This window comes from Rattus rattus, chromosome 13 (genome assembly GCF_011064425.1).
Source record: "Rattus rattus isolate New Zealand chromosome 13, Rrattus_CSIRO_v1, whole genome shotgun sequence".
Taxonomy (NCBI): Eukaryota; Metazoa; Chordata; class Mammalia; order Rodentia; family Muridae; genus Rattus; species Rattus rattus.
The window spans coordinates 71993571-72019339 of NC_046166.1; the positions used below are offsets into that span (position 1 = coordinate 71993571).

General features: G+C 50.7%; 2 protein-coding genes across 5 annotated transcripts in view; both read right to left on the reverse strand.

Annotated features, from left to right (window-relative positions):
- Positions 1-358: 358 nt before the first annotated feature.
- On the reverse strand, positions 359-14417 carry Tex29 (testis expressed 29). The gene is made up of 6 exons (XM_032919541.1): positions 14329-14417; positions 14118-14200; positions 13913-14006; positions 8550-8660; positions 2551-2620; positions 359-1611 (listed from the first exon to the last, which is right to left on the reverse strand). The coding sequence occupies exons 2-6, from the start codon at positions 14145-14147 to the stop codon at positions 1302-1304; spliced, it is 615 nt and encodes a 204-aa protein (XP_032775432.1). The 5' UTR covers positions 14148-14200; positions 14329-14417; the 3' UTR covers positions 359-1301.
- An 8433-nt stretch (positions 14418-22850) lies between these two features.
- The window catches only part of Arhgef7 (Rho guanine nucleotide exchange factor 7), a 106681-nt gene continuing 103762 nt past the window's right edge, over positions 22851-25769 (reverse strand). For all 4 annotated transcript variants that reach the window (XM_032919254.1, XM_032919253.1, XM_032919256.1 and 1 more), the window contains 3 exons: positions 24493-24592; positions 24200-24254; positions 22851-23289 (listed from right to left, as the gene is read on the reverse strand). In XM_032919254.1, the coding sequence (XP_032775145.1) occupies positions 23167-23289; positions 24200-24254; positions 24493-24592 (278 nt within the window). In that variant the 3' untranslated portion in view covers positions 22851-23166. The remainder of the gene's footprint in view (positions 23290-24199; positions 24255-24492; positions 24593-25769) is intronic.

Genomic DNA, 25769 nt, shown 5'->3' on the forward strand with positions numbered 1-25769 from the left:
GCTGAGCAAGCCAGGGGAAGCAAGCCAGTAAGTAACATCCCTCCATGGCCTCTGCATCAGCTCCTGCTTCCTGCCCTGCTTGAGTTCCAGTCCTGACTTCCTTTGGTGATAAACAGCAATGGAGAAAGTGTAAGCTGAATAAACCCTTTCCTCCCCAACTTGCTTCTTGGTCACAATGTTTTATGCTGTAATAGAAACCCTGACCAGGACAAGGACTATGTGTTCTGTCTGTGTCCTTGCCTCATGCCAGGCAGAACTGTAGAAACTAATTCTAGTTCCTGCCTGCACCCAAAGGCCCCCTCTCTCTCCTAAGTGGAAGCACAGCCAGGCACGGGGCAGCGAAGAGCAAGAAACAACATTCAAGAAAATACTTTTATTTTTTTTCCTCACAGATGCTCTCTGTCTCACACACTGAAGGTGCTCACCGGGACGCGGCACTGCCACTGTTGGTCGTTGGGGCTAGATTACAAGGGGGGTGGAGGGATGGGTCTGAGTGTTTCCCTGATGAGACATGCAGCACCCTTAGGAGATTTTTGCAATGGCTCAGAGTAAAATAAACATATAACGAGCGTTTTCTTAGAAGTCAATTGGTGAGAGGCCTGTTGTTTCCCAATACATCAAGAGGGCTGAAGCCTCAGGAGGAGGCCTTCGTATCCCCTGTCAACACAGGAGGCACCAAGGAAAAGATAAGCCTGTGTCCTGCGGGAAGTCTTAGATCCCCAGACTAGCAGGAAAGGCTCCTCCAATCCCACTTGCCCTTGGGGCTTCCATGAGGCCAAAGGCATGAGGATGAATGTTAAGACGAGACAGATCTTTCCCCATTCCACATCCCACAACAAGATGCCACCTTTGGGACATCCTTTTCTCTAATCTGGACCTTGTTCTGGGCCAGGAAAAGCAGCAAGAGGGTCTGCACAGCCCCCTGGGAGTCACTGACAAGCAAATGACTTTGCCTCCCTTGAGCCAGAGCAGGTAGTGAACTGCTGTCACTTCAGCCATTGCGTCAAATGACAACGGCCACACTCACTCTGCAGTGGCTTCAAGGGAGGACACTGATCAACGTGAAGGGGTTACTGGACTGTTCCCAGGACATGCACTGACCCAGCCAAGCAAGGTAGGAAAGGAAGGAGGAGTCTTCTTGTGGACCTGACCCTCCACAGTCGGGGACATTGGAATCCTACCCAGTCTAAAACAGTGTTTGCCATTCCTGTTGAGGGCCATCAAAGACAGTGAATATGCCACAAGAATAGAAACAGACACCATTCACACCAGCCTACCTTCTACTTGCCCCTCAGTCTTCTTCATGGAGGGTTTTCAGAGGGGGCTGTAGCGGGGTCTGTAGCGGGGGCTGTAGCGGGGTCTGTAGCGGGGTCTGTACCAGGGTCTGTAGCGGGGTCTGTACCGGGGTCTGTAGCGGGGTCTGTAGTGGGGGCTGTAGTGGGGGCTGTAGTGGGGCTTCTAGAAGACAACGTAGAGGAAGTTCTAGAGGGGGACCTAGAGGGGGCTCCAGAGGGGTCTCTAGAGAAAGGCCTAAATGCCGATCGTTTCTTAGATGCCTTAGGGGTGGAGTTCGTGGAGAGCTTCATCTGTCTTCTAATCTCCTGTACAAGCCTGAGGAAGAAAGGCTTCGTCACAGCCAAGCAGCTAGGAGACAGAAGATCCTGGCCCTGATTGCCTCCTTCCCTGTGCTCTGTATACTACACAGACTCTGGAATGAGGCCCAGAGCCTGTTCCATGGTCTCAGCTCCATCTTGGTAAGGCAAAATCCAGGAACAAAGTTCACACCGTGCTGCAAGACAGGCTGTGTTGGCCACACTAAAGGCTGGAGCAGGTGCTAGGTGAGGTGCGTAAATCCTCTCCGTGGCTTTGTGCCAGTCACAGGTCAGAGCTATAAGAGCATCAGGTACACCAGAGCTGGGTGCTGAATTGAGTATCAGCCCTGCTCTGCAGACAGAACCCAGCATTGTGGTCTAAGGCTTCACTCTGTCCAGGACAATGACAGAAAGGGTGTCCCTCTGAGTGTGTCCTGAACACTGGCATGCCACACACAGTACACAGACTTCCTCGGCCCAGATTTTTGAGTGTTGTGTGGGGGCAGCCGACAAAGCGTGTCGAACAGAACCTCAAGATTCGATTCATTGGGGCAACCAGACCAACCTTACCTGCCAGCAACACCATCCTTCAGGCTGAGAGGAAATAAGCCCTTCCTCCTTTAGGTGGACTTTTTAGCCATTTTTGTCACAACAGTGCACAAGGATGAAGGACAAAGGGCCCAGCTGTCCCTTAGCATGAGCCATGGGACCTCCTAGGTACTGTTTTTGAACACCGTCACCATAGCAGACGATGGTCTCAGGTCCCATGGCTGCAGAGACTGACAAAGCCATTGCACTAAACTCTTGGGGCCTCAGACAGCCAGCGAATGCTGGGGACTCACTTTTATCACTAAGGGAAGATGTACCCAGAGCAGCAGCAGATGTGTGAGGGAGGCAGCAGGGATCGTCTGCCCGTCCAAAACCTTTCCTCCTCCCACACAGAATTCAGAGCACCCACCTGTAAATGATGGTGATGATGATGATCACGGTCACCAGCACAATCAGGGTGGAGAACATCTGCACGTAAACTGGGAGACAAGCCCTGGCTTAGAATCTGGACCCGAAGTAGTCGAGAGGGGCCAGTCCCACCCAGAGGGGTCCTGTGTATCCAGTACAGCTCACTGTCATCCCGCCAGTCCATTAACCCACTGGATCAGGAGAACATTGGTTGGACATGTCTCCAGAGGGGAAAATCAATGTTATAAAGTCTCACAGTCAGGAGGAGGCTCTCTAGCTCCCACCATACCTTGCCTCCACAGAGTTGGGTGAGGTCAACGTTGGCAGCTCATGTGGGCACAAGAGTCATTGGTGCTTTAATGATTCTCTACCCTATTTCCCATTCATTCAAGGGCAAGACACTATCTTACTGGTAACATCCAACTCAAAGGATACAACTTGATTTGAGCCCCTACCCTTACCTCCCTCTGAATGACTTTTAGGTATCCCTAACTGAACGGTTTAAAAAAAACAAAAAAACAAAAACAAAACCCAAGTCTGCTGGATTTGATGTCCTTCAAGGACATTTCTGTAGCGCGGGCCCTAGAAGAGCAGATGTGTGTTGCTATACGGGTCTGGAACCACGAGTAAAAATGAAGTCACCTCCCAGACCTGATTCCCACCAAAGGCTTCTAGAATCTTCATCCTGCTTCATTATGGCTTCTGGTGGTTTCGGGTGATCTTTGGCTCCTCTCTGTTTCCATGTCGTTTCTCTTTGAAGACATCTTGCCCCAGTGTGACATCCTCTTTACTAACCACACCTACAAAGACTCTTGCCCTAGTTAGCATTAACCATCAATTTGCATAGCCTAGACTCATCTGAAGCAAGAGTCTCAACCAGCTAACTGCCTCTATCAAGGCGGTCTGCGGGCCCAACCAACCATGGGTAGTTCTCTTCGCTAAGAAAGAGGTCCTGGGCTGTGTTAAAAAGCTAGTTGTGTGTAAGCCTGAATGAGCCGACAAGCAGTATCCTTCCACAGTTCCAGCCTCTAGGTTCCTGCCTTGACTTCTCCAAATAATGGATAACAGCCTGGAAGTGTAAGTCAGATTGACCCTTTACTTCCCTACGTTGCTTTTGGAAGATGCTTCATCTCCTCAATAGAAAGGACACTAGAACAGAAACCGGCACCAGGACTTAAGTAGTATGTTGCTGTAAAGGACCTGACCATGCAATTACGTATGTCTTTGGACTAGTTTGTTGGAGGATCGTAGGTGGTCTTGGAACTTTGGGCTACAAAATCCAGTGAGTGTTCAGAGCTTAATGAGCTGTCGCTGTGGGAGCTTGGAAAATAATGCTGAGACTAACACAGTGTCCATAGAGGAGGCCTGGCTCGGGAGGCTTCAAACACTCGATAGGCACTATTTGTGAGAAAATTTGGATCGGGAATCTGTGATCACTGGAAATCATTGGCGACAAATAAGAGATCGGCACAACTGAGGTGAAAATGTCCATGGTGCTTTGGCGCCATGGGAAGTAATTCCCCCGAGTCAACACTTAGATGTTAACATCTAAGAAGACCAAGACCACATCTCACAAGGAGGATGAACTTGGCAACGGGTAAAAGTCACCCACATTCATGCTGTTTTGAGGGCATGAAAGATGCAAGACTGAGGGACTGGGGGAGACCAGCTGAGGTCTGGTACCACTCGGACAGGTCGGAGTCCCCGATGAGAAGGCAAGAGAGACCACTGCAGAAGGTGCATCCGTGGCAGTGAAGTCCCCAGGATATTGGAGATACCAGGACCATTTGGTATCCACCAAGAACAGCAGCAAGTGTGGAGTGTGACTGACTGGCCTGAACATTCAAGGCAACCTTCTGAAAATGACAGTGCTGGGGAGATGTGGCCGCCCAAAGCTTTGGAAGCCAAAAGACACAAGTTAAGAGACCTCAGAGCCTTTAAGAAACCTGGGAGTCTTTTAGATTGTTTTTATAAGTGATTTGCCTACAAGTGTGAGTGTGTGTGTGTGTGTGTGTGTGTGTGTGTGTGTACCAAGTACATGCTCAGTATCCACTGAGGTCAAAAGGGTGTATTAGGTTCCTTAGAACTGGAGCTACAGATGGTTGGGAACTCCCTGTGAGTGTTGGATACTGATCCTGGGTCCTCTGAAAGAGCAACACATGTTCTTCAACCCCAGAGCCCTTGGACTTTTTCAGTGCTGAAATGTTTAAACACCACGGGACTTTTATATTGGACTGTGTTTTATATTACCATGTAACCATACTAATATTACCATAGATATCTCTCTCTCTCTCTCTCTCTCTCTCTCTCTCTCTCTGTGTGTGTGTGTGTGTGTGTGTGTGTGTGTGTGTGTGTGTCCATTTGAGAAGAGGTGGACTATCCTGGTTAGCTGTCAACTTGACAGATTAGAATCACCAAAAAAGTAACTGAGTAACTGTCACTGTCAAGTTGGTATTAGCACGACTGTGAGAGATTTTTCTTGATTGTTCATCAATACAAGGGATCCCAGCCCACTGTGGGTGGTACCATCCCCTGGGCAAGTATCCTGGGCTGTATAAAGATGCTAGCTGAGAATATGCCTGAGTGAACCAGCAAGCAATATCCCTCCATGATTCCTGCCTCTGGGTTCCTGCCTTGAGTTTCCTGGGTATGTGACCTGGTAGTGAAAGACAAATATTCACCCTTAAGTTGCTTCTTGTTGGCATATTTTGTCACAGTGACAGAAATAAAACTAGAGCAACTCTCTTGACAAGATAGAACACGTACACCAGCCTCAAAAATCATGCTTTGGACAGACATAGAGTTCAATTCACAGCACAGCTAGAGGGCAAGTTGTCCCCCAGGCAATGAGCAGGATTCCAACAAGATCCACAAGCCCTAGACTACTTTGAGGTTCCCTAGGAGGAGGTAGAGGTACAGGAGGGTGGAACTTGAGAGCTGAAGGAGGGTTGAACCCAGCAGCTCGTGATGTTAAGCGAAAGCCTTTCCATCTCATACTGATGTGAGCCCTAAGGCAGATACCAAAAACTGGCCATACCAGGCTCACCAGAACCAGAACCTTCCAACTGATAGAGACTATGACAACATAAGCCTGGCTCCTATGTTTGCCCTAGCACCCAACCGCAGCCCCAGGGAAGCCGATGAGCTGTCACTTTGAGCCACTGAACTTTGAGGGCAGCTTACTATAGCATAAAGTGATACAGCACAAAGTGTGTCACAAGGGGCCCCCTGTTCCTGATGTTGATCACACACAACCAAATGAAAAGAAATGTGTTCGTGGCTGAGTTAGGGGCTTTCAAGTAAAACCCCACAAGTTCTTGAATCCCAGAGCCTTTGCACATGATAAAATCAGAACCCTACGTGAGCATGATGCATATAATATTTTCATGTTTTATTACCAGCCCCTTCCACATGTGTTCTCTCAGCCCTGCTGTCAAGCTAACAAAAGCAAGAGACAGGACTTTGTGTCCCTCTGCACAGCATCAGGCTGTGAGAAGCCGCCTGTGTGGTTTGTTGGGAGTCAACTATTAGGACTGCTCTTCCCGAGACAGAAGAAAGGGTTATTTTCCCAAGGGTAACGTCTCCCCAGCAGAGTTAACAAAAGTTTTGAAATCATCTCAGCAAGTCCCAAGAAGAAACTGAAGTCAAATACTTAGAAGACATGACATATTAAATAACGTGCCCAAATCAAGACTGAGGAATGAAAGCAAGTCTTCCCCTTCTAGCTCCCAGTTCCTTTTTGAAATATCTAATGCTAATTCCCCAAGTTCATATTCTTAATAATACAGATTATGCCATAACACAATGTGCACTTCAAACCAGCCTATTTAAGAAGTTGGTGAAAGGTTTTCATAACATGGAATTATATGCACAAAGAACTCATAATACCCTGTCACTGAACCCTACAACTTACACAGCACAAAGCTTCATTTGCTGCCTTGAATGAGAAAGATGTCAAAGAAATGAGAAATAATTTGAGGGCACAGTGAGAACCCAAATGTAGGGCTCACTGCCCAGAATCTTCCCACCTCTTAACACCAAAGATGTCAGAAGTTAAGAAAAAGTAGCGCCTACGCACGTGTTTACTAACAGGGAAGGTGGACAGAGGGTCAGTATCTGTTGCCATGACATAATGTTGTGATCCCTTGCCAACAGAAGCTCCTGAGAGTCCGTGCTGTTTTCTGGACTCCTGAAGGAACCCACAACTAAAATGCTACAGGGACCATGGCTTGTTCTCAACTAAGTGGTTGGTTAGGGCCCTAGTGTAAGCCTTGGGTGGCATACGCACTCACAAAAATGCTAGCGTCTTTTTAAAAATCACCAGAAGGTTGGTCCAGAGTACACCAGAGTGTGCCTCACATGCTCACGTGGAGATGACTGAAAGTTCCTCTTAAATGTCCTGCGGATGCTCCTTCCTCCTACTTCTCAAGAGCTCCGAATGCAGGACTTTCCAGACACACTCAGTAGCAGAAGGACACTTAGCCACTCTCCTGCTGCTGGGACAAAACACCCCAACTATGCAACTTAAGGATTCATTTCCGCTCACAGCTCAAGGGTGTCGCCCACCATGGTGGGGAAGTCAAGAAGGCAGACCTGGTCATGCTCCATCCACACCCAGGAAGCAGAGAGGGATGAATGCCTGTGGTCAGCTCACTGTCACTGTCACACAGTCCAGGATCCCACCTCGGGGAACAGTGCCACCCACTGTGGACAGGTCTCTCCATCTCAATGAATGTAACCGAGATGATCCCCAGAAGTATACCCGAATGCTTTCATCCGGACGAGTCTAGAGCTCATCAAGTTGACAACTGAGTGGCCTGTCACAACTGCACTTGTCAGCTCGATACCCAAACACATCACCCTAGACATCACCTTCTGCTTCTTCTCCCCAATGTCTCGTTTCATCTCAGAATATAAAATACAATCCAACTTCAAAAGGCCCCATGGTCTTTAACAACCACAGAAGCTTAAAGTCTAAATAAAGACCATCTCATTTCAAATTAAAGGCAATCTCTTAACTGTGAGCTCCTATAAGGTGAAAAAATAAAATTACATACTTCCGACATACAACAATGTCGTTCAGAATAAACGTTGCACAGAAAAAAATACGTCCATTTCTAAATGGAAGAATCTGGGTATAACAAGACATGACTGGACCTAACCAAGATGAAATGCCAACAGGGCAAACACACAAATCTTGCAACTCCATGTGCAGCATCTGGGACTCAGGATGCAACTGGCTGGCTCTAGGGAATTAGATAGCCTCATCCTCCAGTTATGTCACCCAAAACATACATGGCCTCTCTTAGGCTACTTCTATTCTGTGCCTAGAGCTTCCCTTGGCCTCAGCCCCACAATCCTGGCGTCTCCGATATATACTAGGGTGTCTACTGTAACCTAAGGTTTGCCTGCAAAGCCAATAACCATGTGGCTGATGAAGGTTTGGAAGTGGCACTTTAGAAAATCCTAGAGACTCAGAAAGCCCAAGTCCCGACATGGGAAAACACCCCAGAGGTAGAATGGACACAGCTCTTCACTACAACAAACTGGTTCTCTATGGTCCCCCCCCCACTCCTTCCCACTCCTCACAGATAGCTGGGATGTGTAGAAATGGCTCTTCAGGAACCAGGCAGGTGGGTGGGACACAGTAAACAGCCAGCTCCTTGGATATAGCCCAAGCCTGATCTCAGAACTGTACTGTGCTTTAGTGTGGTGCCAAAATGATCTCAGGAGAAAACCCAGTCAGGTCATGTCCCCTCAGTCCTCGGCTAGACACCACCGCCCGACCAGACTCTCGGCTGGCTTCAGCCGGCCACACCCTTTGTCCAGCAGCAGTCTTGGTAGGGACAGTGTCATACCCAGGCTCCACCATCCCGACATTTTCCTGGAAGGAGAGTAGTGAGAAGCCCCTCCCACTCAGCCCAGAGCAGAGGTTTGTGAGGTGGTGGCGGAAGGGACATGGTGCAAACAATGGCCAAGGAGCAGGACTGGATCACTCACTGGGGACAACTTTCTTGTAGCAGACGCCCTTGTAGAAACAGCATCCGAGCTCCTTGCACTGGTCCCTGGTGACGTTGTAGTCACAGATGTCATACAGAGAGATGTCACAAACTGCAAGGCACAGACACAGCACTGACTTGGCAGAAAACAAGGCGGGACGTGGGGGGTGGGGTGCGCCGGGAGTCTGCCGGGTTGAACCGAGGTTTTATGCTTTATTAATTATTCATTATGAGAATCTCGCTCTGAAACAAGGATGAGAGATTAAAATTCTGAACAAAATAATATAAAGTTAATTACTGAGCACAATACAAGGGCCGCTGGGGAATAGGGCGATAAGGTATCTTAGCAGAGACAAGCCAGGCATGGGCTCCACCCAGGCATCCGAGGGGGCTAACACATAACCCGGGGCGGCCAGGTCACTTCCCACAAAAAATGGATTCTAAAGAAAACTATAAAAGATGGAACCCGTGAGAGTTCTGTCCCCTCCCCACTGGAGGGGAAATGGTGGCCCAGTGCAATGAAGGAGATCAAAGACCCAGGAAAGACTATTCCCTCACACGCTGATTCTGACCTGGGAAATGTGGTACTTCAGTGGTGGTGGAGGCTGACTGGACCAAATGGTAAACAAGCCACACAGGTCCAACGTCCAGCCTGAGGCCAGAGGAGTTGAGCCCCACTCTCAGGAAGACAAAGGAGGGGGAATCCTGGGGCTCACCAGCCAGGTCTGAACTGTTAAGACCCAGGCACACGTGTGTGCTCACATGAGCATACACTGCCTTGTCTCCTTCGTTAGAAGACACAGGTGCCAGAGTCCGATTCCCCCAGAGACGTCATGTGTCTGAACCGCCCTCCTGGATGGACCTCCAAGGGCACAGAGCTGAGATGCAAGGCCAAGCTGGACACTCAGGAGACCAGGGACATGGAAGGTCACTGTGTTCTGTGTGTGGACACTGTGTCTCTCTGGCTCTGGACAAGCCAGTTAGGTCCACTTTACTCACCACAGGCCTCCGATGGCATAGACACCGTGTGCAGCCATTTATAGAGACAATTTTGTTGTCATGGCAACATTAAAGGAAGCAGCATTAATTGAATATGCAGACCAACTTAACAGAAAGGTTAGACTCACCAGGCAGACAAAGGCTAAGCCAGAAAGAGGATGTCCATCCCTCTGCCTTGTCTCTGGTCGGCTTCCCTATATGAATGAGAGCTCTGGAGGCCCTCTCTGCCTGGCCTGTCTCAGGAATGCCTGGTCGCCACTCCCCAGTTTCCCCATTTTGGGCAGCCATGCACAGTGTAGCTGTAGGACCTTGTCCCAGGGCCCTGTCCTCAAGCACGCAGAAAGCCCACCTGAGGACCACAAAACGCTGTGCCTGGACAAGGGGGTGGGACTTACACCCATCAGGGGCAGCGGGAAGATGCAGAGACCCCCCCCAAGGGGATCCATTCCTGGCCTTGCTCTAAGTTACTTCATGTTTTTGCAGACTCCCTTGCCCAGAGAGAGTCCATTTGACAAGTGACTTTTGACTCCACTTTGAGGATGGGACAGGATCACACCACTGGGCAGAGACGTGAGGCAGCAGACGTGTCTGACTCCACCCACACCGTGTATACTGACTGACAAAGGACTTAGTCCTCAGAAGGGAAGGGCGCCATTGGAAAGCTCACTGGGATGAATGTGAGACTGTAGGGACCCGTGGACATGTTAACATCTTACCACAGAAACTAGGCCCAGGAACTTATGGGACATGCTAGACCCAGGGAATGGTGTAACTTCCTTCCTTGCACCCCCAGTGAAAAGGAGATGCTATACCCCAATGGCCTGTCAACTGATACCAGTACATGAGTTAAGGTCTGACTGGCAGGTCCTGTCCCCACACGAGGTCCTACTCAATTGCTGTCTGTCCATCTGCCTGTTTACCCAGGTGAGCTAGCTGTGTACCCAGTGCCCAGTCTGTCATCCGGACAGGGTCTTCCCCTCTCACCTCTGCAGCCAGACTCCACTCCACAGCTCAGCTCTCAAGTTCGAGACCCACAGTGATCTGACCCAGTGCAGCGGCTTCTTCCCTGAGACTTGGGTTTGTTATCCACAGAGACTGTACCTACATTTCCATCGGGCACTCTGGAAACTTCTGGAAACTCTGCTACAGCCCCTATAACCCTTAGTATCTATTCGGTGACCCCCTCCCCCATGCATGCCATACACAGAGGCACGGTGATGTATTTACTGAGGGATGTGTGGTGTGAGGGGTGGCTCAGGAAACCCGGATCTGGTAAACGGCTGCCACTGCAGCTACAACATAACCTTGTAGAATCGTCAACCGATTCATCTGACTTCGTGGAAAGACACCAGCGTGTGTGTCTGTTTCGGAACTCATCTTAACTCCTGACAGGGTGGTCTAAGAGTTGGCTAGCCTGTGCCTAGAAGATGCTTGGCATGCAAGGGTCTCTCTCACGATGCTGTGTGAGAGACAGGCAGGAGGCCAGGCTGAGCAAAGGTCTAGAAGAACACGTACAGGGCCAGTGTGGACTGGCTGGGTGCTTCCCTGCCAGCCTCTGTGCCTCCACCTGGGCTGACATCCGGCTCTGTCCCGCTCTGGGTTTGCCCTGCCCTGAGAGACTCCATGTTGAGGATGAAGGGAGACTCTGAATCAGGGTGAACAGCAGAGCCAGGTGGCAGGAGCCACCCAGGCTGGACAGACTGATTCACCCCTAAAAGTAGAAAGGACACTGTCCTGTTCATTTTTCAAAATAAACAAGATGAGACCGGGGGTGCCCAGGGTGCTGTATGCAGCGACTATGGCAGAAACCAGGGTGAAAGCGATGCATGATGCTTGCGGATCAGACCAAGAGCTTACTGGACACACCACAGGGAAGGTGTAACGCCTCTCAAGGACACCTCACACTCTGGCGGCAGCAGAACCACACTGGCCTGCTGCCTGACCACCCCAGCGTGCATCTGGACCAACGGAGAACTCCCAGCAGTCGGTCTCAGCGGCATTGGCTCAGCTGGGTGCCGACTGATGATGTCATCTCAGCTGTCAGGTGTCCGTTCAGTGTCACTTTTCTCTGTTCCAGTCTCCCCCATACCTTGTGTCTGCAGCTCAACTCTGCTGCTGCAGCTCAACTGTACCCCGGCCCGGAGCCTCTGCATCTCCCCCAGTACCCCAGATTCTGCTCTCATCCCTCTTTGGAGGTCCTCGAACTCTCCTGAGCCCCATGTAGCCCTCAGTTTCCCCCTTCTGCAATTTACATATTAGTATATGTTAATGTACATTATATTCAACATATTATTAATATGGTTATTTTTATTTTATAATTTATTATATAGTAATATAATTAGCATTATCAATATGTAATAACAAATATATAATATTCACAGAGAGGTTTTACTGTGTGATGTTAATTTATATATAATTAATAGTAAATTAGCATATCAATATATAATAATAAATAATGTTATGCAATATACTCAGAAACGTTTTACTGTGTGGTGTTAATTTATAGATAATTTATATATAATTAATAGTAAATTAGCATATCAATATATAATAACAAATAATGTTATGTAATGTACTCAGAAATGTTTTACCATGTGGTGTTAATTTATAGATAATTTATTATATAATTAATGATAAAAATAGCGTTATCAATATATAATAATAATAAATATTATATAACATTTTCAGAGATGTTTTCCTGTGTGATGTCAATTTATAATTTATTATATAATTAATAATGAAATTAGCGTATCAATATATGATCATAAATAATATATTATAGATTCACAGAGATGTTTTACTGTGTGATGTGTGATCTGAAAACTGGTATTATAAGAACCTGTGCTCAATTAGCCGGGAAAGCGAAAGTACTGGACAAAGTCTGCCAGCAACTGTTGAAATGTAAAGGTATTCCTATTCGAAAATTCCGACACTGCAGAAAGAAAGCCTACCTTCACCTCTCTCCATCTTCCCCAAAGCCTCTGAGGCTGAAAGGGGCAACAGGAGTGTGGTCCCATTCACCTCTCGTGGTCCAAGCTAGGTGGCCAGCGGACAGACAAAGCATGGGTCCACAGCCTGGGAACCACCAGGAAATCTGGACACCAAGCAGGGACTGTTTCCTGCCTCTAGGCTGCAGGTCAACAGTTCCTGGATGCCTTACACACCCCTAAGACAGCCTCCTACCCCAGGACACAGCTTGCCTGTGTCCTGAGGTCTCCTCTCACCTGGCCCCTGAAACCTGGAGTGGGGCATCCCAGCTCCCAGTGTCCAACAGCTCCTAGGAGCCTCCTGCAGAGGTAGGTGGGTACTGATGCCCACCCCATGAAGACAGTTCCCTGGGGCTCATGGCTGCAGACAGAGACCAAGAAGCTGCTCACAAGGACCTTAAGGACAGGGTTCCTCCACCTTTGTTGTAGCTTCTGTTTCCCACTGGGAGAGAACAGAGTCACTTGATCCTGGCCAAACATACAGAGCATTGGCTCAGCCGTTTCTGCTCCTCTCTGTGGCCCCAATCCAACCACATCTCCATGTCTTGCTTGTTCTGAATTGGAAATTGCAACCAGTCCTTTTAAGAGTCTTTGTCCTGTGGAGGTGCCTGGGCCCAGCATGGCGTAGTGCCTCCCCAACCCCACCATGACTGAGCCTCTCCTCACACTCCCGGTCCCTGGGGGAGAAGTTGGCTTTCCTTCGGGGAATCCCATAGAAAAGCTCCTGGCCTGCCTTCCATGGGAGACAAACAAAGGATGAACGCGTTTCCTCTCTGCTCCTGCACGCCATGCAGCACAACAGTAACGCATGAACGCCTCCTCCATGGAGGAAAAGGGAAGGTTCAAACAGTGAGGCTTGGGAGGGAAGGAAGGAGACGGCCCCTTCTTATGAGTCCCCATTGGCCTAAGGCTCTTCCTGGGAAGCACGCATCTCTAGAAGGTTCTCCTACCTGACTTAAAGTAAATGTAATTATACCATGTACAGTCAGTGTGCCTTTGAGAAAATCATATTTTTTGTGTGGCTTCCATACCCAAGGGTCAAGTGTCTGATGCCGGCTTACAGACCTAGTGGGGAGGCAAGGTGTGCTTCTTTGTTGAAGACAGAACTTATTCTAGAAAAGTCACTTCTGAGATAAGAGTTTTAAAGTACTGAACAGTATAACCAACCGAAAACCCCGAACTCCCTGTTGTTTCTTAAGCTGATGTGAGAAACCCACATGAGCTGCTCAGTAAGGAGACTCAAGATTCAGAGATCTCACGGTAGCCCCCTGCAGTGACCTGGAAACACACTTCCCTGCCTCCCTCGGTCAGATAAGCCAGATGCCACCGAGGGTCAAATTCTCCATGCAAACAGCCCCATCATCCTCTTCCATGTTACCTGCAAACTTCTTCAGGAGCTGTGGTGGGGACTTCTTGATTTCTGTGGTGTATCTCATGGTAGCAGCTGACAGGGATGTGAGGATCAAAAATGCCTGAAAGACAGTATACCTCAGCCCAAGGGGCCCCCAGAGTGTCCACACCTGGAAGATGGGATAGCCCAGAATAGAGGGCCCTCCAACATCCAAACCTGAAGGACGGGATACCTCAGCACAGGGAGTACAGGATTTGTACATCTAGAAGATAGCGCAGGACACCTCAGCACACAGGGGCTTCAGAGCGTTCACACCTAAAGACGGGGCAGGACACCTCAGCACAGGGTGGCAGTGTGGCCATCTTTTGGGTGTATTGTGCGGTACTAGAGAACGAACAGGTCAAGCTTTTCCTGGCCCCGGGGAAGAGGGTGTGGCCACCAACCTGTCCATCCTTTCCAGAGCTGAGTCCTCCGTACTGCCTCTCTGGTAGCCTCTAAGTAGGAACAATGTTTTGATTAAACATTAAACTGGCTACCTCCTCATCTATGGTTCACGGGTAGCTGTGAGGGAGGCGGGAGAAAAGCAGCCCCTGCCTATTGTGACATCATTTGGAAGGTCGAGGTCACGAAGGGGTGACAGCACCTCACTCTATGAGAAGTCCCAGCACATGAACAGGCCGGGGAAAGATACCCAGTACAAGGAACTGTTCCGAAGCCTAAAGTTAAGAGTTCAACTCCCTCCTTCCTGCAAGCCGCACGCGCAGACTCCTGACCTTGGCTGCAGGATTAGACTTTTAAATCTTGCCATGTGATCCCCCACCCCGAACGTGTTTTTGCAGACACTAGGAGGGTGCAATGGTGAACAAAACAAAGGCTCCTTCTGTCCGCAGGAGATAGAACAAGGCACTGTGGGCCCTATGCCTACATCCCCAGAGTGGGTCCCTTCAGCTTGCCACTGGGCATCCATGTCCTTGGAAGGGAGCTGTGGACAGTGACCACTGGGTCACCTGCTCCTTGCTGGAAACCTCCATGTTTCAGTATTTCCAGATGTTGCAAGAATCCTAAGTGGGCCAGGACCAGGAGTGAGTAGATGGCCCCCTTTCTAACTGCAGTGTTCGGCCAGGACCCCGCCTGCAGCGCACACCTGAGAGCCAACACCACACTGCTCTCATCTCTTGGTAGATGTGATAGTTAATTAACTCGGTTTTGTTTGTAAACAAATGTGGTTGGCATTTAATAACCAAGAGGATGCACATAAGAAGTAGCTCTTGCAAACATGGCAACTTTACTGAATTAAAAGCAGGTGGTTGCACAATATGAGGGGAATTAATTATCCTGGGAGCTACTGCTCCCTGGGGAGAAGCTGTCACTTAAGAAGCGAGGGTGACTAAGTGCAGAGGAACCATCAGTCTGCCTTGCGGTGTGTGGAGGGCGGGAAAGCAGGGGTTGCCTGTGTGGAAGGCGGGAAAGCAGGGGTTGCCTGTGTGGAGGGCGGGAAAGCAGGGGTTGCCTGGGCTCCCCTTCTTTCAGTTTCTCAAATTCCCAAGAGCAGAACCCTGCCACAGAGCAGAGCTGAGCTGCAGGAACATCCAAACTCAGCAGAGGCGGGGACCCAAGTCCAAGACAGCCCAGGTCTCAGGTCCCTGGTGTGTTTGGAGGGAAGGTGTGTGGATGCTCCCAGCCCGCAGTGCCACCAGCAGAATGGAGACCGTGTGCCCACAGAGCATCCTAGTCATCACTCAGACCAGGTCTGTCGCCCATGTCTGCCCTTTGTTGGAGGCTCCTCCCTGTCAGTGGGGACCAGCGTTGACAACTTCCTAGTGTGCTCCTCTTCATATGGTTCTTGCACACTCTTGCTAATTCCCATCCCCTCACAATCTGCGGAACTTCTTCTCTGACATGTAGAGCAGAAGCGACAAAATACAGGGCTTCCTAGGCATGGCATGAAATAGCTTAGCGGAGTCAGACCCTTCTAGTCTGGAACTCCAAAACCAGCACCACAGTCATCTGCCTCAACCACCAACCGTCCCAACACCCTTCGGTCTTCAGGTCTTTCCTCTTCCACTTTATTTCTATTTAATGTTTTCTGTTATTAATAAAAATGTATTATCTTGCTCCTGACCTATTAAAAATTGATTTCTAGAGAAATATTCTATCTTGCACCATGATTTTGAACACACTTTTACATTTTTTTTTTTTACACAAACAGTATCGCTGGCAGCAGTGAGTGTTCCAGTGGGGTTTCTTTCTGCCATCACGTGCCAGGCGGACACTGGTTCAGTGGTGAATGAGGCCCTCTTTACTTTTGGTCAGAGATGCTTGTCTCTCCATTGTCACTAATGTGTTGTATGTTAGCCCCAAACCCCAGAAGACAGTCACACACCCCTGCAGAGCTGAGCGGCTAGTTAGAGCAGTGAAGAGTTGGAATGTTTCAGATCTACATCCAAACAATCCAGGGCTGGTTTCAGTCCTCTAACAGCCATTAGTGCCCTTTTTCTGAGTTAAACCTAACATTTCCCTATATCTGAGGTAAAACCTTTTACAATGTGTCAATGTAGCATTAGCATCCACACAGCCAAGGGCTAAGGGTGTAATCTCATAGCATCTGAAACCTACGACGAAGCCCCCTGCTTCCTAGTTGCCCCATGCATGCTCCCACCAGTACCCCTAAGGGCGTTAAGTTGTGATTGTCTCTTGGTTTGTGGCTGTGGATGGTTCCAGGTCACCCGTTTGCTTCTGAGGTGGGGGCTGACACTTGCGTCTGCTGTGACCTCAACAGCTCCTGGAAGATGGGGGTGTCCAGACCACAGGTGTGTTAAGCAGTACACCTGCTTCATGCTCACCTGGCCGTCACAGGACCTCCCTTCCACACTCCTGCCCTCAGCACAAGTAATCTAAAGGACAGAACTGTTCCCATTTAAGGAGTGCCTAACGGCGAATTCTGACAGGCACCCCGAGGCCCGGCCTGGAACTGGTCACAACATGGACAGCCGAGGAGCCTAAACAGGCCAGAGCAAACCTTCCCCAACAGCACCCTGGGAGAAAGGTGCCTGCCCCTCACCCACAGTTCCCTTCTGGGAGGCAGCAGCTGCAGGCCCCAACTGTATTATAGGGAGCTTTGCACTTCCACAAAGCGACCATCTACTACTGTCACTGAGGGGTGAGTAAGGGCAAGGCAAGGGAGGGAAGGGCATGAGGACAGGCTGGGTCAGAGTCTGAGAACAGGACTCCTCACAGACCACGGACGAAGGCTCCCCAGCGTTGCTGCAGGGGCAGGTGCTGGGTGCTGGTGCAGGCGCCAAGCTGGGAAATGGGGAAGCACTGAGAGGTGAGAAGAGCCAGGCTGGGGGCAGCGGAGTGGGGAATTCAGGCAGATGCAGGTATTTACAGACCAGGGGCTGCTGTGCAGAAGCCCCTCTATTGTAAGCTATGGTTACTCATGTCCAGAGCTGTCCAAGTCCTGTTCAGAAAGCTGCACTCCACTTGCCTCTCCGAGTATAAATAAGGTTTTAAAAGTGCTTGACCCATTTTGGAGTTCTTTGAGCAGCTTCCTGGGTTCTAGGTCAGCACACCAAGGACATAGCTGCTCATCCGTGTTCCCTGCTGCATGATCCGTGATAACAAAGTGAAGGAGCAGTCTGGGTGTCCCTCAGCAGAGGAAGGAAGAGCACACGCTACATCTGCAGTGGCGTCTTCTTCAGCCATAAAGCACCAGCTACGTCACTGGCAGGGAGACATAGCGTGGGAAACTAGCACGTTGGTGGACGAGAGACAAACAGGCCACGTTTTCTCTCACATGTGCAACCAAGGTTACATGTGTGTGCACACGTTACATCAAGATGGAGGGGGGATGATATGGGGAGAAGAATAGCAGTTGAGGGAGGAGGGCAAAGGCGAGGCTAATGGGTGCGATGTGTTCACAATGGAAATACCAGTGTGAGAGTCATTGCCTCATAGAACACTAATAAAAAACACAGAAAGCCAAGGCTCCCGGCACTTAGGGACCAGGACAGGAATGCTGGTTGTGGCTTTCAACACCCTGGACCTGGGCTGGGACACAGGCAGTGACTCTCGGACAGATCCACACTGCAACCCTGGCTCCTGTCCTCCAGGGACCGTGCCTAGACAGCAATGACCTGGAGCGGCTGTTGTCCGCCCTCCTGCTTGTCGTCTGCTCAGTCTGCCATCAGGAGCAGATGGCGGGTAGCACCGCTGTCGAGGGCTGGAGGAGGGCCGTGTGTTCAGGGATGAGGGAGGGATGGTTACAATGGGGACTCAGGGATGGGGCAGGAAGGAGAGGAGGGAACAGGGGTGGGGGAAAGGACGGGTGGGCAGGTAGCAGGCCCTGGTTGTGAAGGCAGCTGCTCCTTCCCAGCCTCAAGCCGAGTGGGACTGAGACTTGAGGTCCCATCTGAGGGTCTGAGAAGCCTCATGTCCGGCCACCGCTCATCACCAGACTCACAAGCTTCGAGATGCTGTGGTTGTGCTGGGCGGCAGCTCTGTCTTGTAACCCACTCACCATCCATGATCTGATGGGAAGCTGGGTACAGGGCAGGGTCCCTGGCTCTGAGAAAAGCTGCAGGCCATGGGGACACCATATTAATGACCTACACTGAGCTTCCAGCTGGTTCACTCTGTGTATGCCCTTTTCCTGGAGCCTGACTTTGCTACTGTGTCCTTTTAAAGAGATTTCTCAAACCATGTGAAAAGCTGGCCCTGGGGGCTGACAGAGCAGCATCTACCCCAACCCCAAGAAGCACCCAGTGCTTTAGAGCACTGGAGAGGCTGTGCAAGGACTGACTGCACAGGCCCACGGCTGTCTTTTCCCTAGAGGAATGAGTGCTTCCTTCCACTCGGGAGACCAATCTGTGAGAGCTGCCCAGGTACGGGAGCCAGATAGGGACAAATCACAGCGCCTGTGTGGCCCGAGGCATGGCACAGGTCACAGCTAGGGCACAGGTCCAGAGCACAGATAGGAATGGAGAAAATGTTTTAGATAGCATCTACGCCTCTACTCCTAACAACCATGAAGGCTTACACCTGCTAATTCCGGCTCAGGAGGCAGAGGCAGGGGGGAGTGCTACAAGTCTGAGGGCAGCCTGGGGCACAGAATCAAGCATCTGTAAAAGCCCCAAACCAAAAGGTCTATGCACACTAACTCCAGCCCCCGAGGGCAGAAGCAGGAAGACTGCTGCAAGCCAGAGGCCACCCTGAGTGACTCAATCCTGTGCGTGCACAGCAACATTAGGACTGCGACACTGCCTAGGGCCACGATACACACAGGAGAGCGGGAAGCCCCCACACCCTATTCTTGAGCATCTCTGAGAGCCATGGCTACTTGCTAGCATGCTTTCACAACAGCAAGTGCCCCTACCCCAGGAAGCCGTCTGCATCCCTCAGGGAAGTCGATGAGCCAGACAGTGTGGTTTATTTGGGCAAAGAGATGGCACAAACGCACACCCCAGCCTTTGGCAGGGTGAGTAGAGCTCTCTCGTCCGTCTTGTCGGTCTCTCTTGCAGGTGCCTATAACTTGTGTCCTGCCACACTGCTTGCATTTCCTTGAAAAGTAGGGATTCTAGAATTTAAAACCATTGCAAAAAAGGCAAAGGTGTAACATTTCTTAAACCAGGCCACTTCAAACAAGTGTGCAGAGCAGGGGGCCAATGAGAACACAGATCTCTAGTCATTTTCTCTTGAAGTAACCAGAAACCCTTGAGAATCTAGGTTCTGACTTGCTCCAGGTTCTCTCACCAGAACGGTGGCTGTTTGGGTACTCCACACGGCTGCCTTGGCAACTGGTGGCACTGCCCACCAGATCAGAGTCCTGCACCGCCATGGAGCCTTTCCAGATTGGGCATCACCACTGTGTCCCAACAGAGTGCTCACTGGAGTAGCTGCTCCCCCCAAACCCAGCTCATACTCCTTTCTGATTGGGCTTGGACTGAGGTCTGCCTCAACCCGTGTGGGGTGCACGTCTGGCCTACTTCTGTATTCACGGCTTGCAGGCTCGCTTTCTGGATGACACAGAGCAATCTTGTGGAAGATGCTGAAGACCATGGGGGTGGGAGGGGGGCAAACCTGGGAAGGCCCGCTGTTGCTGCGTCTCTGAAATCTGGCCCAAAATTCCTAACAGGTCTCCTGACCAACTCCTTCAGTCTACGTTCCTGAGGTGAGCAGCTCTAGTTTGAACAGGAACGGTCCCCGCCAGTGCTCCCCCTCCCCCCAGTTGGTGGAACTGTTTAGGAAGGATTAGGTGAGGTGTACTTGGGGAAGTGCCACTGGGGGCATGCTCTGAGGATTCAAAAGACTGGCTGTTCCGCGTGTGCTCTCTGCCTCCCACTTGTGGTTGGACGTGAGCTCTCAGCTATTCCTGTGATGGGACTGCCATCACGGATTCTGTCTGACACCACAAGCCCAGTTAAACACTTCCCTCTGTAAGTTGCCTTGGTTCTATCAGCAACAGATAAGTAACCAACCTACCAGGTTAGCTCACTTTCCCTGGGCAAGAACAAGGTTTCTGAAAGAAAGCTGGCCCATGCTACAGTCTGGATCCTTAGTGACACCAAAGATCCTGGCGCTGAAGGCTTGGTAATACTGGGAGAAATGTGAACCATCAAAGGTAGGTCAATTGGGTGTGTCCTTGAAGGGGACTATTGGTCCCTGGCCCTCCCGTCTGCACCTGGCCTCCATAAGTGAACCCTTCACATCTACCACAGGCCCCATGTGACAGAGCTAAGCCACCTCTGAAACCATGTGCTAACACAAGCCCAAGGCCTGCCTCCTTCCCTGAGCGTCCCAGGCGCCATGTCATAAATGTAAGGCCAGCGTATCCCAGGCCCGTCCCTGCAGCTCCTAGCTTTGCAGTTCTGACTGGCAGCTTTTCCCAACGTTGAGGGTGTCTCCCAACCCTCTGGACTGGAGCAAGAGACACGCTCACCAGGGACACGCCCAGCCTCCAGGAAGTGTCAGAGCGCTCTGACCTAACGGCACACAGAAATACTCTTGTCACAAGGCGATTCTTGTGACACCCGATTCCTCCAGAACACGGAATCCTCGCAATGGCCCACATCCCAACTGCAGTTGTTATTCCAACTTGATGGACCCTTAAATACTCCCACAAGATTTCAACAGTATTTTCCTGCATTGGACACATGAGGATTTCCAACCTAAAAAGCCAGGATACACACACACAGGGAGAGCGTCCCAAGGAAGATGGAGCGACACCTTGGTGAGATAGGAAAATAAGGAGTTTAATAACTGGAGGGGGCAGCACACACACTGCAGCAGTCACACCGGGTGCGGTCTGCCAGCACCGGGCTCCTGCAGTGTCGCAGGGAAGGAGGGGTTGGCATGAGGTGCACAGGGCGCGTGGGCAGCAACTGGGAGAGAAGAGTGGAGCTTCAGAGGCTGCCACGCGGCAGCATGGTTCAGAACGGAAAGTGCTTCACTAGAGGACAGGAAATGGCTTAATCCCCCTCATCCCTTACAGAACACGGAGGAGTTAGAGTTGGTGAGAGGCGCCCTGTGCTGTGGGTATCAGAGCTCCACCCGCAGAGATGCAGGAGGGAGAACGGGGTGTGTACGCCAGCTTTAAAAAGGACTGCTCTGGGTGCAGATTCTCGCTCCCTGGAGAGCCTGGAAGACACTGGATCCTCAGAAGGACAGGGTGGCGTGCTGACACGACGCTAACCACCCTGTCCAGGGTAGGGATACTGGGAACATGAATACTCATGGAAGTCTCCAAGCGAATCATTAAGGCAGGTCTGTAAAAACTGTCCTTGGGGCCTGCACAGCCACCTCGGCGGGGGTGAGGACAGCGGCAGAGATGGTCTTCGCTTGCTCTTGGTGGAGGAGCTGTCCAGCAACCCCAGGCACCAGTCGCCAGCAGTGGAGTTGCAAGGAGCGTTGTTCCTGAGGTGAGATCCACTGTGACAGCGAACACACTGTCCTCTGCTGCAGTGTCTTTTGGGTCAGAGAGTGCTTGGGAAGCAGGGCTTACCAAAGAGAAAGAACACCTCAGCTTTTCTCACCCGGCACAGACTGGGCTGGTAAAATGCTAACAGGAGTGGGAGGCTCTGGTGGATCCTGACAGACGCAACTCAGACACTGCACCCAGCTAGAGTGTGGAGGAAGGAAAGAGCACAAAGGGCCTCCACACACCCACTCAGAAACCTGCACAGAGGCCGAGCGGCCAGGAGCTGGGTCACAACCTAGGTTATGCTGAGGCCCCAGCAGCCACACTGCTCCTCAGTGTTTAAAGACAAACACCTTTCTATGGGGAAGTATCTCTGACTTCAAAACAACCTCTTTGGAGAAAGGAAGGGGACAGCTAAGCTCCTGAGGTCACTGTCACTGTTGCCAAATCAAGGGCAAGCCTGGCCCAACAGAAGCAGGGCCTCTTGGAAGCCACCAGTCTTCCAGGGCCCATCTGGGCCTGGGGAGGCAGCAAGGGAGGCGGGGGCAGCACTGAGGCTCTCCGCGCTGCTCCACTGCGGTGTGTATTGCTTTAGTCTTGCTCAGGGTTAAGAGGACTCTCAGTGGCCTGGACAACGCTGGCTGCAGCCAAACCCTGCCCGGCAGCACCGGCTAGAGAATATGGAATAAATAACAACTATGTACAGGGCCAAGATACACCAGGCTAGCCCACTTCTCCACACTGTGACCCAGGGCCCAGGCAGGACAGCGCCGCAGAGGCGGGCACCAGTCTCTAGTGCACCCTCCTAGAACCCATGGTGCCCTGGGTACTGCCGTAGCTCGGGACTGGAATACTGCAGTTAAGAGAGACACACAAATCCACTGTGCCTGAGTGCCTGCTCCTGATGGCACCACGGAGCCTACACTGCACACGAGTCAGACGCTGCCCGGGCATCCCTTCACCTCTGCTTCCAACACTTTAGGAACACAACTTCAGATCCCTGTGGCCAGAAAGGCTGAGAAGGAAATCCTAGCAAGAGGGTTAGCCCAGTCACCTCTCAGGTACATGTTCATTCAGATCTCAGTATTTACAAGGAGTACACAGGAAAGCTATTTATAGATTCAACTCAAGTCCCAAAGCCGAGGACTCTGGTCAGTCACTGCAGGGAGAGGTGTACTGCGAGGTGCTCACTCGGCCCAGGCCTCGGTGTCTAGAACTCACATGTAGCTACTTCAGCAACAGCTCATCACTGCTGCTCGCCTTTTGAAGACCACCTCCTTAGTCCTGAATGTCACTGTGCTGGGGACCAAGGGCCCCAGCCTTGTCCAGGAGCTGCTGGTCTTCAGCCTATGAGAATGAAGTCAGCCTATAGATTGGTCTCATCCCAAGCAGGGTCGTTCATGTTCTTTAGAACCTTCCTCACCAGCTTCTCTAGGTCCTTGCGGGCCCTCTGTTCCTCCTCTAAGGATTTCTTCATCTTCTTGTTATCCTGTAAGGCAAGCAGACGAAAGCAGCTCACTACCTCAGCACCACAGCATCCTTCATCCTAGCTCAATCCTCAGGTCGCCTAGGCTGGGGGGAGGGGGAGGGGGCTGGCCAACGAAACTGAGCCGTGAATGTACCCTGAAGAGTAATGGCCATCTCCCACTTACACGCATGAAGACAACTTGATAAAACTGCCTGCCAGAAGGAAGGGGCTGGTGACCATGTCAGGACAATGTTACTGTTACCATTTTTAATTCCTATCCAGCCAAAAGCAGAGCAGAAGCCCCAGCCACTGAATGAATGATGTCAGGAAGGAAGGACAGCACGCTGCCCCACACATGGGGAAGGACAGATAGGCACTGCCAAGTGTCCAGTTGCCCCACCCTCAGGACATCGCTGCCCTGTCCCTCCAAAGCGCCTGCACGCCCACCAGCGTTGAACATACACATCACACAATGGTTCAAGCAGTGAAGATGCTTGCAGGGCAAGTCTGACATCCTGAGTTTGATTCCCAGAACCCACATACGAGTGAAGAGAACCAACTCCACATGCGCTATGCCACATGCTCCACCCCATGTCATACATACAAAGGAATAAAGCACAACTTAAAGTTAGGCAAAAGACTGTCACACACATAGCTGGCTAGGTACCACAGTGGACAGCATCCTACATCACTCCAGCAAACCCAAAAGGCAGCAGTCGATACCCAAGGATTGGGGTGATAAGCTGCCCTGTGGATGTCAGCTGAGCTTGGACCTCACCCGCTGTACCATCTCTCCAGCCCTCGCCCGTCACTGCTCGGAAAGGCGGTAGACTTTGTGGTTCCGTTTAGTACACAAAGAGTTCCGTGTTAAACAGTTCCCCTTTTCTCCTATTAAAACCAACTGATTAAAAGTAAAAACTGGTTGGCATACCTGTCGTAACTCTTGGACTTCATCCTTTAGTGCGTACACCGTATCCACGAGGCTCCTGGAACAGGAGAGTGAGTAAGCACACGAAAAAAAGACAAAGGGGCAAAGACTGGCCGGGACCAGGGCCGCCTCGGGCAGCAGAGAGCCCAAGCTCTGCCTACTGAGTCCCCTTGTCTAAATCTGTAACTTCAGAGAGGAGCCCACCTGGGTACCTCAGGCTAACCCCAAGCCTAGACGTCACCCATGGGATGGACTGGGGGGGGGGGGCGGCATAATGGAACAGAAAGCCATCTTACTTTTCCTCTATCACTGTCTGCCCGTTGCTTTTGGTTTCTTCGACTATAATTTTCTCCTCTTCTGGAAGCAACACTTGTGGAGCAGACTCTTTGCGTGAACCTGGGTCATTAAGAAGAGAAGCCCCATGTGAGTGCCACTGAGGAACAAGAAAGGGCACCTATGTCACTACACACCACTTACACAGCACCAGTGACTACAGTAAAGTCTCTGACCACTTTCCCCCAGCTGTCTGCCTGTTGAGTGTGGCCAACCAAGACATTACAGAGCAAAGGAAACAGCAGAGGCGAACGGAGTAAAAACGGCCTCTTTTGCCAACTTTTAACTTTTTAGATATGTTAATCTCCAACAGCAAGAACCAAAGGTCTGACCACACTGCACTCAGCACACGAAGTTTATTTAAACCATTCTAACACAGCAGCAGCGCTGGAAAGGCCAGACCGTCAAAGAATGCAAACCATTCTAACACAGCAGCAGCGCTGGGAAGGCCAGACCGTCAAAGAATGCATAACTCTTGTGCTTATCAATGAAAAAAGTCTGGCAACTGAAGAAAGTTTTGGGGCTGGAGTGGTAAGTAGCTCAGGGTTAAGGGCTAAGATTCACAGCTAAAACATCAAGGACAGGCTGTAAGCATACAGCAATGTCTTAAAAAAAAAATCGGTAACATTGTAACACACAGGTTTTTTAGGAAAAGTGAGGTTTACTGACTGATCACCCAGTGAAAACATTCTCAGGCCCCCTGATACACATAGGACACTACCCACAGCATAGCAGGCATACATACGGTCCTGGCACAGAGGCTGACTGGTGACCACTTCATGTGGCAGACACTGTGCCGCAGACACTGGCCTTCGAATGGCAGATACCAGGAGGAATTGCATGGGGTGATTATTCTTATTGGTTTTGAGCACCAGATATACACTGGAGCAAGGACGACGGGCTCTGTGTGAACATGGACGCCTGCTGGGGCTGGGCTCGTCTCAGCTCTTCTGAGGAAAGCACATGGTGTGAGGTAAGATGAATGTGGAAAGGGGGTTAATTTGCTTTTGTGTTTCTGGGGTGCCCTTGGTATGTCTTTCTGAAAGCATATCAGATATTAAGATGCACTTCTTGTGCACCCTCGTTGGCATGGAAACCCTGGAATAGTGTTTGAGAGACAGGGCTGTGAAGAGCAGCTTTGCACACAATTTAACCCAAGCCTGTGCTGCTCTGAATGAACTGAGGTTGAGCCCCTGCTGCCCAAGCTTATGATAAGTCCCTGGCATGTAGGGACAGATAG